At 39.9% G+C, this 13,448-nt stretch overlaps 1 protein-coding gene across 3 annotated transcripts in view; it reads left to right on the forward strand.

The window, feature by feature from the left end:
• The window catches only part of AGPAT4 (1-acylglycerol-3-phosphate O-acyltransferase 4), a 92,730-nt gene that overhangs the window by 66,219 nt on the left and 13,063 nt on the right, over positions 1 to 13,448 (forward strand). For all 3 annotated transcript variants that reach the window (XM_065835395.2, XM_071806368.1, XM_065835394.2), the window contains 3 exons: positions 217 to 370; positions 7,638 to 7,740; positions 10,534 to 10,609. In XM_065835395.2, coding sequence (XP_065691467.2) covers positions 217 to 370; positions 7,638 to 7,740; positions 10,534 to 10,609 — 333 coding nt within the window. The remainder of the gene's footprint in view (positions 1 to 216; positions 371 to 7,637; positions 7,741 to 10,533; positions 10,610 to 13,448) is intronic.

Raw genomic sequence — 13,448 nt, forward strand, 5'->3', positions numbered from 1 at the left:
AGTATGACAAGTTGGATGGGTGAGGGCAATTGGAAGGATTTGGTTTTGACTTTTTCTTTAACTCCAAGGCAATTAAATTACCTACACATGTATGTGGTTACACCTGTCCCCACTAGCAGTGTTCATTTGGGCGGTGTTGGTGGGAATTAGAGGCCTCTGGTCAGACACGTAGAAGACCTGAGCTGCTTTCTAACAGTAGTTCTCTCTTGATTTTAGTTCCTCATTCACTGCGAGGGCACAAGGTTCACAGAACAGAAGCACCAGATTAGCATGCAGGTAGCTGAAGCCAAAGGCCTGCCCAAGCTCAAGTATCACCTGCTGCCACGAACAAAAGGATTTGCTGTCACTGTGCAGTGTTTGAGAAATGTAGGTAAGGAAAGTCACAAAGACAATGCTAAATGGTTATTTCATCTAACTGCTGTCACATTGCCATGCTCTTCTTTTCCCTGTAGCATATGAGCTAACTAAAATGCCCTGGGACCCTTTCTGACCTTTCTTCCGCTAGCCTGCAAAATTCAAGATTAGGTTTTACTAACAAAGTCCTGGGGCAACTTGGTTATTGTTTTTTAATTTTGTTTTGGTTTCCATTACTGTGAGTCTATATCAGGGGATCTCAAGTTTCATGTTTCACACCCATTACCAATGGATAATATTTTGTAGTCTTTTCTAAGCGATCCTATTCCAAATGAAGCAAATACAGCACTAGTGAATGAATCTGAGGCAGTGTGTCTTAAGTATTTTCTTGTGGTAAATGTCTGCTTCAAATAACACCATTTTAAAATAAAAAAAATATTCTGCTTTAAATTCCTGTATAGATGTTCTCTTTAGAGTTCTTTGTGGAGCTGGGAAAGGGGACTAGGCCTCGACTGAAGATACATGTGGGAAAAATTTATAAAGAAATTATTTCTACATTATAGAACATAAGTAAGATTTTCTTTGTTAATGTTGTTCTGAACTCCGCATACCACAGTTACTTCTGGTTACTTGCATTTGCCAACTTTAAAGTGCCATCGGTAAGAATATGGCACACATGCCTTTGAAGTGATTTTGCTTTGACTAATAAAATCCATCAAAGTCTTTGCTGTGGACTTCATGAGCAAAGGAAAGATAGTGTTAAGTAGCCTTACTGCTACAGTATCTTTGGGTTTGTTAGTTTTGTATGTTGTTAGAAGGCTGTAAAAAAGCCAAAGTGGTTAGTGGTTTAGAAGAAAATGTTCTAGCTTCGCTGAAGTTAATGTCAAAACTTGTTTTGTGTTTGAAGACGTGTTTTCATGTGGCATATCTGGGACAGCTGCTGTAAAAAAGCTTTGCAGTCAACTGTCTTGCTATCGTGTTTCTTCTATGTATCCTCTTGCAAGTCAGGTTAGATAATACCACTGTTGCAGCTTGTCAGGCATCCGCAACTTCCCACCCTCAAAATGGATAGCATAGCTTGGATCTTTTCTGATACGTGAAGAAGAGGTGAGTTATGTGCTCCATCCAGCTTAAGGGCACAGTTTATCCTTCCATTTTGAATAGGGATGACTGTTTTGCTGCAGGCAGACTTGAGGCATTGAAGAAGAGCTGAGTCAAAACTGTGTGACCGCAAGTGCCCTGATCTGGGAATCAGGGACAGGTTATTTTGGTGGTGATTTTGTTCTTTTCACTACTCTGTGTAAAACAACAAAACATGGTATGATTGTAAACAAATAGCTGCTTTGTGGGAAAATGTTTCAAAAGGAAACAATTTTAGGGAACCTGAGTGAGTTTTTAAAAAAGTTTTGGGCATTTCTGCAATACATTACAGTAACACTTCTTAGGATGCTAAATATTTGAATTACTTTCAGAAAAAGAAGACTGAAATTGCTAGATACTAACATAATTAGGGAACTGTATGTTACTGTCTCAGTCCAAAAGCTGTGACTTGCTAGTCCAAACAGGATGAGGCTAATAAGAAGCCCGTATTTCCCTGTGAGGGTTCAAGGAGGAGCACAGAGTGTCAAAACTTCTCATAGGTAGTTTTTGTTGAAACTGTATCACTTAAAAACCCATCCAACAAACCTCTGAGGGAAACAGCTGATCACCCCAGATAGGTGTTGTAAATTCTTCTGGTTATGTTGTTTTATTTCCCTCGTAACTTTTTGCGATGAGGGGGAGATAATAAGAGTTACTGTCTGGTTTGCTGTGTGATTATCTCTTGTAGAGAGAAGGGGTACAGGTGAAGAGCATTTGAAAGGCCTTTGTAAACAATATCTTACTTTTAGAGCTCCTTGCAACATTAATATGTACAGATAACAAGGAAGTCCCGTGGTTTTTTTTTAATAGAGAACATGATGTTTTGACAGTCCATAATCTGGAAATACAAGTTCTATCTAGAAAGTATTCCTTTATTGCATGAATACTGATAGGATTTGACCGCTTATCTTTGTTAACCTGCACTGACTGTTGGTATCCACCTTATAAGTAGTAACATGTTGCCACATGTGTCAATATATGGAGAGGCTATATGCTGTAATAATTTGGGCATTTTTTTCCTCTTGAATATTTACATTGGTAAATAATATTATTTGAGTTGTTCACTATAAACCACTTGAGTCTCATTGTTATGCTCTTATGGCCCAGCAAGTGACTGTATCCCTCTATTAAAGCCACAAATGACTTGTTCTGAACAGCATCAGTGTTCATAACTCCAGCTCAGTGACACCTCTAATGTTCTACTAGAATGACTCTTGCAGGCTGACCTGTCTCTCGTGTGGTACAATTCACATCCATTTCAGTGGCCAAGTCTGCAGTGGGATGTCCCTGCACATCTCTGAGTGTGGGAGGTGGGTGCTGAGCTGCCTGAGCCCACTCGGGCTGCAGCTTGGCTGCTACACTTTGTGCTCTTCCACAAGGGGTGGTGAGCCTGGCTGGAGTGCCTTGCTAAGGGAGATAGCTGCAGCATGACATAGCAAGCCACATGTTTCAATCCGATTCTAAGCTGTGTGTGACAGAGGTCAGCATTTCCTTTTCCTCTGTTTTTCATTCCTCCTTTCTGGCAGGGGTGTGATTCAGCCTGTTCGAGGCTGCAGTGCTGTAGGCTGGATGGATACTGGTTGCTCTGGCTGTAGAGGTAATTCACCCACAATAGTAGTCATCACACCTCAGTCCTTTTCAAAACTTTGTATCAGCTCTTAATTCTATCTGATGCAGTAGTTCTGTGTCTGTTTGAAACATAATTGGTGACATCAATCTGACAAGTCCATCTGTTTTGAAAAACTTAGCTTCAGGAGTTTGTTTAACATCCATACATGTGAAACTGCCTTCATACCAGTGGGTGCCATATCTGTCAGCATAAGCAGATATATTTGGAAAAAATACCTGTCGAGGTTTGATTGCAGGATGACAATGAAACCGTGGCAGATGTATTGTTAACCCCCTCTACCACCCATTCCCCCTTCAGCCCCTCCCTCTCCCCTCTTCCCACTAAGGACAGGCAATTTGGAGGGAAAGAAGGACAGAGAGAAGAGAGTTGGAAAAATTAAGAATGTTTTACTAATGCTACTAATAAAAATAGAGAAAATAATACAAAATATACAAAACCAATCTGGAAAGTCCTGGCAACTGCTCCAGCAGATGTAGGGCTGACACCTGAAGTCGTGGACTGGACTCTGTAGCCAACTGGAACTGGATTCAGTCTCTCACTAGGCCTCAGTTCACAGGGACGACTCGCAAGGTCCTCTCCTAATGTCGGCCGTAAGGAAAAGGGACGAGATCCTCGTGATCTTCCACTTTTATATGAAGTATCACGTGAATGGGATATTTTACTTAGTTGGTCAGTTTTTGATCGCCTGTTTCTCATTGCCCCTCTTGCGAGATGTACATCCATCCTTATTAGTGACCTCGTATTCCATTGCTATGTCTACCAAAACATGTATCTAGCTTTTCAGGAAAATGCAGCTAATAAGAAGGCTTTAGCTGACAGGTAAATTCACTAAAAGATAAACTTGTTTTTAACAAAACCAGGACAATACCTTTCACACAGAATAACAAGTAAAGAACCTTGCTTCCTAACTCGTGTCCTTCAAAAGTGGTAATGGCATTCTATTCTTTTCAGTGACTTATTTTCACAAATGTAGATCTCTTCATGCAGTTTGATTCGTAAAGGAGTGCGTTCAGTGGTGGCCATCTCTCCCAGTTTGATAGTACAGACGCAGTCCCCAGGAACTTCATTTCCAAAAACCGTTTGCTGTCTAAATAAATTGCTGTTAGGTTGTAGAGTTGCTACTGTCCTGTTCATGAAAGCAAATATAAATACAGATCTGTTTCTAAAACACTCATCCATTACTTACAGTAAAAACGAATGTCATAAATATTGCAAAAGATATATTTAACAGTTACTTTTATTGCCTGGCTGTATACCAGACAGTTCCTTTCGGCTGTTTTTATTTAGTTAAGACTTGTATTTAAAAATGTGCCTCATGATGGATTGTAGATAACTTCAGGTTGTCAGCCTTTTCCTCCAATTGTACATGCTAGGGTCTGCTGTCCTAGAGGGAACACATTAAATTCCAGGGTGATGTGCTTATGGAGTTCAATATTACAGTGTTTGGGGGTTATACAATGGCTTTTTTTTCCCCATGAGCTGCACTTTAGTCCTAGATTTTTTTCAAAGTTAAGTGAGGTTCCTGGTCATCCTCCTGAGCAAGCTACCACGTTTGAGAGGATGAGTGTTCTTTTGACCAAGATGACCAGAGCAATGAAATATTAAATCAAAGGATTGTGTCAAGGTGGCTGTCATACCAACAGTACAGTGAATTCCACCATCTCTTCCCCTTCCTTTCCCGGTCTTCATGTCAGATCATCGTGTTCTAGTGCGAAGCTTCATGTAGGCATACTCGTTGCCTGTAGGTTGATTTGTCAGATGATCATTGTGGTGTAATCTACCACGTCTGCAAAATAATGCATGAAATTCAGGAGGACAGCTGAAATAAGAAAAACTCTCTCTAGATATGTAATCCATGTAGTCCAAAGATTTCTTAGGTCAAAATTGAGAAATTAAGTTCTTAAGTATGTAGTTCTTTGTCAGAATGCTGTACAAGGAACAAAATGTTAAAGATATAAAAAAACTGGGGAGAGATTTGAAAGCAAAACAAAAAACTAGCATTTTTCATCAGAAAATAGCAATTCAACTGGAAAAATTTTCTTTTCAGTTATGATCTGCTCTGAGCCTTTGAAAAAGCTTCCAAATATTAAACTGTGCTTGTTTTTCATGAAAAAGATGTTTTAAGATAAGTTCTTTGAGAAAATGAATTATTTTACAATTGAAGCAAAGCTTCTCGAATGCTGCCTAAATTAGTCTGGGAGTGAGACAGGTGTAATGTTTTCAAGATACTGAGGTGTTACTTATTTTACTTGGTTTAGAACATGATATTTCTGTACTGCTCAGCTGTTGGATGAGAAAGCCATGAGGTGACCAGTCCTAATTATGTAATTACTAAATACACATTTAATGGAAAACAGTTCCAGTGTGTCACACCGCACGCTGATGCTGCTTTGGCTTTGGAAGCTTTCTGACAAATTTTAATTTTGTGCAGTCTTTTTCTTTGACACTTCTATTGTTGTGTTTTTCCTGCACTTTCAAAATGGAAAATCTTAAGTGTTCAGTTATTTTACATCTGGATATAACGGAGGTCTGTTTACTCGTGTGTACACTACCATGTTCTTGGATTTGGCTCTGCTTTGCACAAGATTTCAGTGTGATATTAAAAGAGACTGGACTGAATGTCAAACAAACTGGAACTGGAAGAATTTTTTTTTTTTCCCTGAAGTGAAGGAAAACTCTCTGTGTGGCCACCAGCACATAAAGATGTTCCTCACCAATTCTGCAGTAGTTTTTTCAGAACATGAGAAGCATTTTCCAATATGCCTGAACAAGCACTCAATTCACATCAAAACTCAAATGTAGACATCTCCTAAAAGATGAAAGTGCTGTGTACATCATACTTCCCTTTATTGTGTACCTGTTGTTAAAAAAATTTCATGCTATTGAAGAATAAAGTAAGAAACTTACCCTGTATAAACCAAATCGAGCTCTTGTGTTTCTTCATTTACATTGGATTAGTAAATTAGAGTAGATTAGTAAAATCCTCCTACACTAAGAAGCTTAAAAATGGAGGTAGATAATTTATTTTAAAAAAAGTAATTTCCTACTTATATTGCACATGGAGAGTAGCGTGCTTCAAGTAGATTTTGGCTTATGTTGTAGTTTTGAGTTTGAGCTAAAACCCAACTGTAGAAGGAAGAGAACAGGGTTGTTAATGAGGGTTACAGTCTGTGTGCAGTGACAGGGTTTTGGCCTCTGTTTTCAGGATTTCCTTGCAGTGCTGAAGCCAGGCCGTTCTGTTCTGAGCTACAAATTCTGTTTTGTAATAACAAATCTTGCAGTGAGTTTCTGGGGCTCAGTGCTGTGACCGAGCAATATTTCTCTTTCCTAGCTAGAGAGATTTAAGAAATAAAAGCAAATCTGTTCTGTGTAATAAAAATCTTTCTTAGGTGAGTTGAGAGCTCTCATAATGAAGTTTCTCGTGGTGTTCATTATTGCTCAATGCTAGAGCAGAAAACCTAAAATGCAGTAAGCAACATGTGAAGCGCAAGTTAGTCACTTTTGTTACCAAAAAAAAATAGTTTTGTTGCTGGTATTGATCTTAGCATTCATATGACTATGCTTAATTGGATTCAGTGCCACAAAAATTAATTGCTCTGGTAATTTTGTGATGTCAGGAAAATAGTGCCTCTAAGGATGTGTTCAAAGAAACTCTTTTGATATACTATGCGGTTTAAAACTGTGAACACTTTTTCTGTAGAAACTGCTTCTTAATGCTGTCTCAGTTTAACTATGATCAACCTTCGCAAATACTTTTACTGTTACCACGCGGTTCTGAACTGCAAACACAGTGTTTTCCCAAGGCTGAAAGTTTGGTTGCAGGTTTGTTCAGTGGAACTTGGATGGTGTGTTTCTCACAGCTGCCTGTCTTCATAGCAGCAGCCCAGCTCACACAGGACGTGGTCTGTTCTTTTGTCTCTGCCTTTATGCTATAGCAAGTGCCTCAGTTATCAAATAATGGACATGAATGAGAGGTTGTTTTGAACCCTGGTGATTCATAGTTGCATTAAAACCATCTTGCTGTAGGATGTGTCTCACACACACTTCACCCATTCTTAGTCAAACTGTGTACATTGCTCATTGTTTATGAAGTGTGTGTCTGCCTTGTTATTTACCCAGATGCTGGGGGGAGTTGTGTCATTCACAGTGAGTTGAGAAAGCTAATAGTTTTTCAACCATTTGACTCCTAGGATGTCCCAGGTATATTAACTGCCAGAAACTGTAACTGTGTTCCCTATGCCCAACATTCTGCACCTGATGAGAAGCGAGACAAGGCTGAAGAGCAAACCATTCCATTCTACTGGTGCAGTTCCTGAAAGGGTCACTCATTATTTGGCTTCTTAAAACCTGAATGTTGAATATTCCGTTGTCACCTTCACCTTGGTGACAGCTCAAACTATGGTGCTATTGTTGATGACTTCATATTTAAATATGCTTCTTGTCTGAGAAAGAATGACTTTATTTCCATTCTTTTACTACAGTAACCATGTAACTTGTTTTTTTTTTATTACAGTTTCTGCAGTCTATGATTCTACCCTCAATTTTAGAAATAATGAGAATCCAACATTGCTGGGAGTTCTAAATGGAAAGAAATATCATGCAGATTTATATGTAAGGCAAGTAATCCATATTTTTATTCCTTTTTGGCATAGAGGAGTATGTACTTGCAATCATAATTGCACAAATAAGAAAATGTTTTAACATAGATAATGGATAGCAAATCTCTACCAACCTGGCTTCGCAGAACTGCAGATAAAAACTCCTATGGGATGGGAAGGCTCCCTGCAAAGTTCTGTGACTATAAATATGTGAGGACCCTCTAAAGGTCTACAGGAACTTTTGTTTGTTATTTTCTTTATTCATTTGTGTGTCTATTTGTCAGCTCAACAGCAACAGTGGGGCCTCTTTTCACTCACTTGGCCACTACGAAACACCTGCTAAGTATTTTGATGGGGTGGCTTTACACCTGTCTCTGGCACAATAGTTCCCACTCAGGTGGAGGCCAGGCTCAGGACTGTTCTGTTTGGTGTTAGTTGTTGATGGATTTGACTGTTATTCTCTTCCTACCAAGAAGGGGGTTTGTCCTGGTTTTGGCTGGAATAGAATTAGTTTTCTTTCTTTAGCTGGCGTAGTGCTGTGGGTTTGATTTAGTAGGAGAATGAATGTTGGTAATACACCTAGGTTGTGGTTGTTACTAAGTGATGTTTACACTAAGTCAAGGACTTTTCAGGAGAAGGCTGGCGATGCACAAGAAGCTGGAAAGAGGCACAGCCAAGACAGCTGATCCAGATTGGCCAAAGGGGTATTCTACACCATGTGACATCAAATTCAGTGTATAAACTGGGGAGAAGTTAGCTGGGGGATCACTGCTTAAGGATAGACTGGGCATTGATCAGTGGCTAGTGAGCAATTGCACTGTGCATCACCTTTTTGACAAATATTCCATTATTATTATCATCATCATTATTAGAATTATTCTTATTTTCCTTTGCTGCCCTATTAAACTGTCTTTATCTCAGCCTATGAGTTCTACTTTTTTTGACTCTTCTCCCCATCCCACTGGCGTGGGGGAAGAAGTGAGTAAGCAGCTGCATGATCCTTAGTTGGCAGCTGGGGTGAGTCCACAACAGGGTCGTTCAGTGAAAAAACAATTACCTGGATTCTGAACCATTGATGTTTCTCTAAGTGATGAATCATAGCCCAATGGCTTCCCATAATCTTAATGGGAATGGGCCAGTTCCAAGACCCTTGTATCCAGACCAGGTTCTACCAGCAGCACTCCTGCTGCAGGCACTTAGGCTATGTGATGGTTTAGGGTTGGAGCATAGGAGCAATCCCACAAGTGATCAGGAGTTCATCATAACCCCTTTATATGTATAATTGCCTGCTCCAGCTGGTTTATCTTGGGTACTGACATGGAGTAGGGTGACCTTTTCTTCTTATCACCCCTTTTCTGCCTGTTTGAAAAAAAATATTTTCATCAGAACTCTTTTTGCCCAAGGGTCAAAAGAAACTTTCTCCTGATTCCTCATGGATGCAACATGAGTCTGCATTCCCACTTGGCTCTCATGGGTGGCTCAGCCTAGTGGCCTTGTGTTTGGTGGATGTGGCCTGGCTGGCCAGTGTACATGGAGGAGCAGCTGGTCCTGTCTGTGCGGGCTGTTCCTCCCACAGGCGTTGTGGTGCGTCTCCCTCCACACCCTTCCAGCCTGCTGCAAGTCCGTCTGGCAGAGCATGGAAATTGTTTCTCCTAACTCAGGCTAGCTGTTTGCCCATTGGTCCTCTTGAGCTTCCTGAACACTTCTTACAGACAGGGTGAACCTCATGGTGAAATTTATTTTGGCAATTAATTAGGGACTGTCACAGATGTTCTTCAAAATCCTCCACAGTTGCTTACTGCACTGCTGCAGGTGTTGCACTCAGTAGAAGTTTGCAAAATTTGGATGGCCTTGTTTGTCTCTGCTTAAATTGTATTGACTTCTAATGTTAGTCATTTTATGACTTGCTTAGATAATGGAACAAACCAGTAGTGTCAGACTTCTTAATTTATTAACTGCAAATAGGAGTGTCCTGACTGTCAAAAGTGCTGTGCTGAAGGAAGTTAGCTTGGTGTTGCTCTGAACAGATATTAATTAAAATATATGCTATGTTGAAAAATGTACAATTGTTAAATATTGCTATTAGCATACCTAAATTAAGGTGATGGGGATTTTTTTTCTGTCACAGCATTATTGACCAAAATTCATATAAAGTAACAAAAACTTTGTTTGTCAATAGAGGGTTTTTCAGTGATAGAAGCCACTTTTCTGGAAATTATCCAACCAAGCTGCAGGTAACAAAAATTATAGGAGCTGGAAATGCTACCTGAGAAATACTAGCGTGTTTTAGCCTAGGTGTAAGGAGAATTGTTTGGTTTTTCTTTCTAATGCCTGCCTGATTAAATGCAGCCTTGAACTCCATAGGTGGGGTAAGAAATTAATTAATCCAAAACCTGTGTTTGGAAACAAAAAATGGCAAACCTTTATCTAGACAGTTGCTGTAGTGAACTCAAACGTAATTCATTACTATTTCAGAAACCTGAATTTCTGATACATCTAAAAACTGAAGGTGGCTCTAGAACAGGGATATCAAACTGATTTTCACCAGGGGCCACATCAGCCTCACGGTTGCCTTCAAAGGGCCAAATGTAATTTTAGGACTGTGTAAATGTAACTACTTTGAGTTTGATACACCTGCTCTAGAAGGAAACTATGCTTTTCTGATCTGGGAGCTGTTACCACAAATTAAAGAAAGGTGGAAAATGTAGTGAGTCTCAGGTCAAATGGATAACCTGTCTGTATAATACAAGTGCTGTTCATGGGAGCTGAAGTATTTAATATTCTTCAATTTCTCTTGTTTACCACTGGCAGGCGGATTCCGCTAGAGGAAGTCCCAGAAGATGAGCAGGAATGTTCTAACTGGCTCTACAATCTGTATCAAGAAAAGGTGGGTTTGTTGTCTAGACAGCACTTGTGAACAATTAGTGCTTGGTTATTTATAGTGCTAGTAGACCTTTACAGTGTGCATGTGTAGCCGTCCTGCTTTGGGGCTTGGGGGTGGTTGGTTTGTTTGATTTCTGTGATAAGTGTTCTTGTTTCTCCAGACACAAACTGGTCTTATGCTGTCAGTCATTGACTTTATTTGGTACTTGAAGAGCAACAGGACAAAAACTTAAGCAAACCTTGATGGCATAGTTTTAAAACTCTTCTTTAGAAAGTTGCATAAGGATACTAAAAGCACAAATACCTTCTTGTTAGTAGAAGGACCTCTTTCCCCTTAAAGGCACCTCCTAATTCAAGAAGTAATTCATGGGCTGAATGAAGTGTATTTTGCTTTAGTGTATTAGAATTTTAGTCCCTTCTTTCACCCTGTCTTTTTTACCAAGGCTAAGATCCAACATTAACAGGACAGGCTGAGAAATTGCTTTCACATTGTGTGCATAGAAGGCGTGCATTTAAGATTCCTAATTACATAGGATGGAGGCAGAATAATGACTGTGTGTTTGTAGATGCATACTGATTTTTTTCCCCCCCAAATACTTCCACATGCATCATTCAGACTTTCAGAATCTGTTTCTCATGGGTTTTGTTCTTATGAACATTAGAGATAATGATTGGGGGATGTGCTTTTTGGATACACACAGCACTCCCATTTCAGTCAGTGGGAGTCATGAGTATGCAAGGCATGAGGGCCTGACGGCCCAGTTTGCTTCAGTAAATTGATCTAAGTTATGTATTCAGACTGGAATACAGCAGCTCTTCAGATTTAGAAGTGATAGAATATAGCTACACTCTGGTTTCCTCTCGCTGGGGAGCAGAGTTCTGCTGTGCCGTTGGTTTTGCTCCACCCAGAACACCACACTGGTATTTCTGCGTTGACAGTGTTCTAGCCTTTCTGAGCTTCAAACCATGACTGTTTCTGGTGCAATTCACACCCCTCTAAGCAGATTACTTACGAGAATGTGAAAAGTAAATGTATGTTGAGACCTTGCTTATAGATCTACTTGCTTTCACTCTGGTCTCCCTTCTTGTAAATTGTGCCAGTACCTCCTAATTCAGACATGACCCCGAGCAGCTTTCTGCAGAAAGGTGTTACATTATCCATGGGCCCGTGACCTCTCTGCAGGCACATAAATGCAAATGGTCCTTTTGCTGAACATTGCAAAAGTCCACTTTCTGCTACTGTGACTTTCTCTGCAGCCCTGTTTCATATTCCTAAGAAGTGTTTAGACATCTGCAAGACAAGAACATAAATCAAATGAGAATGTGGTAATTGTTTTCCTGAAGCCCTTATTACATAGTTTTCAGTAAATCAAGTATTTTCTGTTGTTCCCTCTTTGACAAACACTCAGTTATTTCCAGTGCAAAGAGAGCTCACATCTATCCTGCTTTCTTTGTAACAACTTAGTTTGTTGGGTTGGTTAAATCCATAGTTTCCTATATAAGTACAGGAACCATTAAAACCTTTTTGGTTGTCTGGCATTTTTTGGTTGGTTGGGTTTTTATTAGGTTTGGTGGTGGTTTTGTTTTGTTTTTTGAAGGTGTCATGTTCCACTTCCTCTAGTTGTTTTGTATTAGTGAAACTGTTATTTCATTGCAGTCATTCCAGGTTTACACAAGCTCATGTCTGTAAAATCAGACTGGGAGAATACAGAGCAGGGACAACTTCTTCAAGAGTTCTGAGATGATGAAAGCCCACCTGCAGGGTGAAAATGTGGTTCTGTTTCACCTTTCTGCCATGCATCTTTAAAAAAATAATTGGATTTTAGGTTAGATAACAAGCAGTATTGCTACCTCAGTGGTTTTTCCAACAATGAATTCAGTTTCAGGTTAGTGTCCTTGGAGTCAGTAATTATTTATGATAAAATGTAACAAAGGAAAGTAATTCATTGCAAGATATGCATTCATCGCCTGCTTCGTCTGTCTTGGTTTTAGCATTCCACTTTCTGTTTCAAAGACAAGGTATGCACACTGCTGAAAAACTGAGCCCTTATTTTATTTTGCAGACTGATTGCATGTGCCATTGCTTATTCTCAGTGATTTTCATAATTTTGTGGTACGTTCTCAAGACTTACATACTGTGCACTGAATTACGCTCTAGTAGCGTGATTTATTAGGTGGGGTGTGTGTGCCACAGGTACTGAGGTCAAGGCTGGAGCGCCACGTACTCATCATGATCAGGGACACAAAGCTGTTTGAGTAATGAAATCAGCAGTTAGTGGGCATGAAGGAAGCCGACTTCTTTTTTTTTTTAATTGTCATTAGGAAAAGAGTGAGATTCTTTGAGAAAAGCTTGTTCTGTTGCTTTTTGCCTCATTGCCTGATCTCAGTTACATGTGCCTCAGTCTGAGAAACTGCTCTCTGGGAATCTAGCGTGTTTATGTTCTTGCTACTTATCACTTCATTCCCCCGTTTATCCGCTGCTGCAAATGCAATGAACAGGGCCCTGCCAGATCCACAGTGGCACTGTGTTCTTCTGTACCTCCCAGGCTGACAGAAAGCACCATGTCCACGTGCTTCTTCCTCACCTGGGGTGAATTTTGTCCTTCCACAGACGACCAGCACTGTCTCAGTTAATGCCAGATTATGACAAATGTACAATTCGGGTTGCTTATTGTTTTGTTTTTTTTTTTTTTAAACTGCCATGGCTAGAAAGATTCCCTTTGACTGTAACAAGGATCGGGCTGAGCATCTTAGTGCCTGGTCTGAGAAGGTACAGTATAATAGTCACAACTCTGCTAGTCCTTGCATGTTTGTTTTCTTTTTTCATCTCCTTACAGCCTCAG

The sequence above is a fragment of the Patagioenas fasciata genome, chromosome 3 (genome assembly GCF_037038585.1).
Source record: "Patagioenas fasciata isolate bPatFas1 chromosome 3, bPatFas1.hap1, whole genome shotgun sequence".
NCBI lineage: Eukaryota > Metazoa > Chordata > Aves > Columbiformes > Columbidae > Patagioenas > Patagioenas fasciata.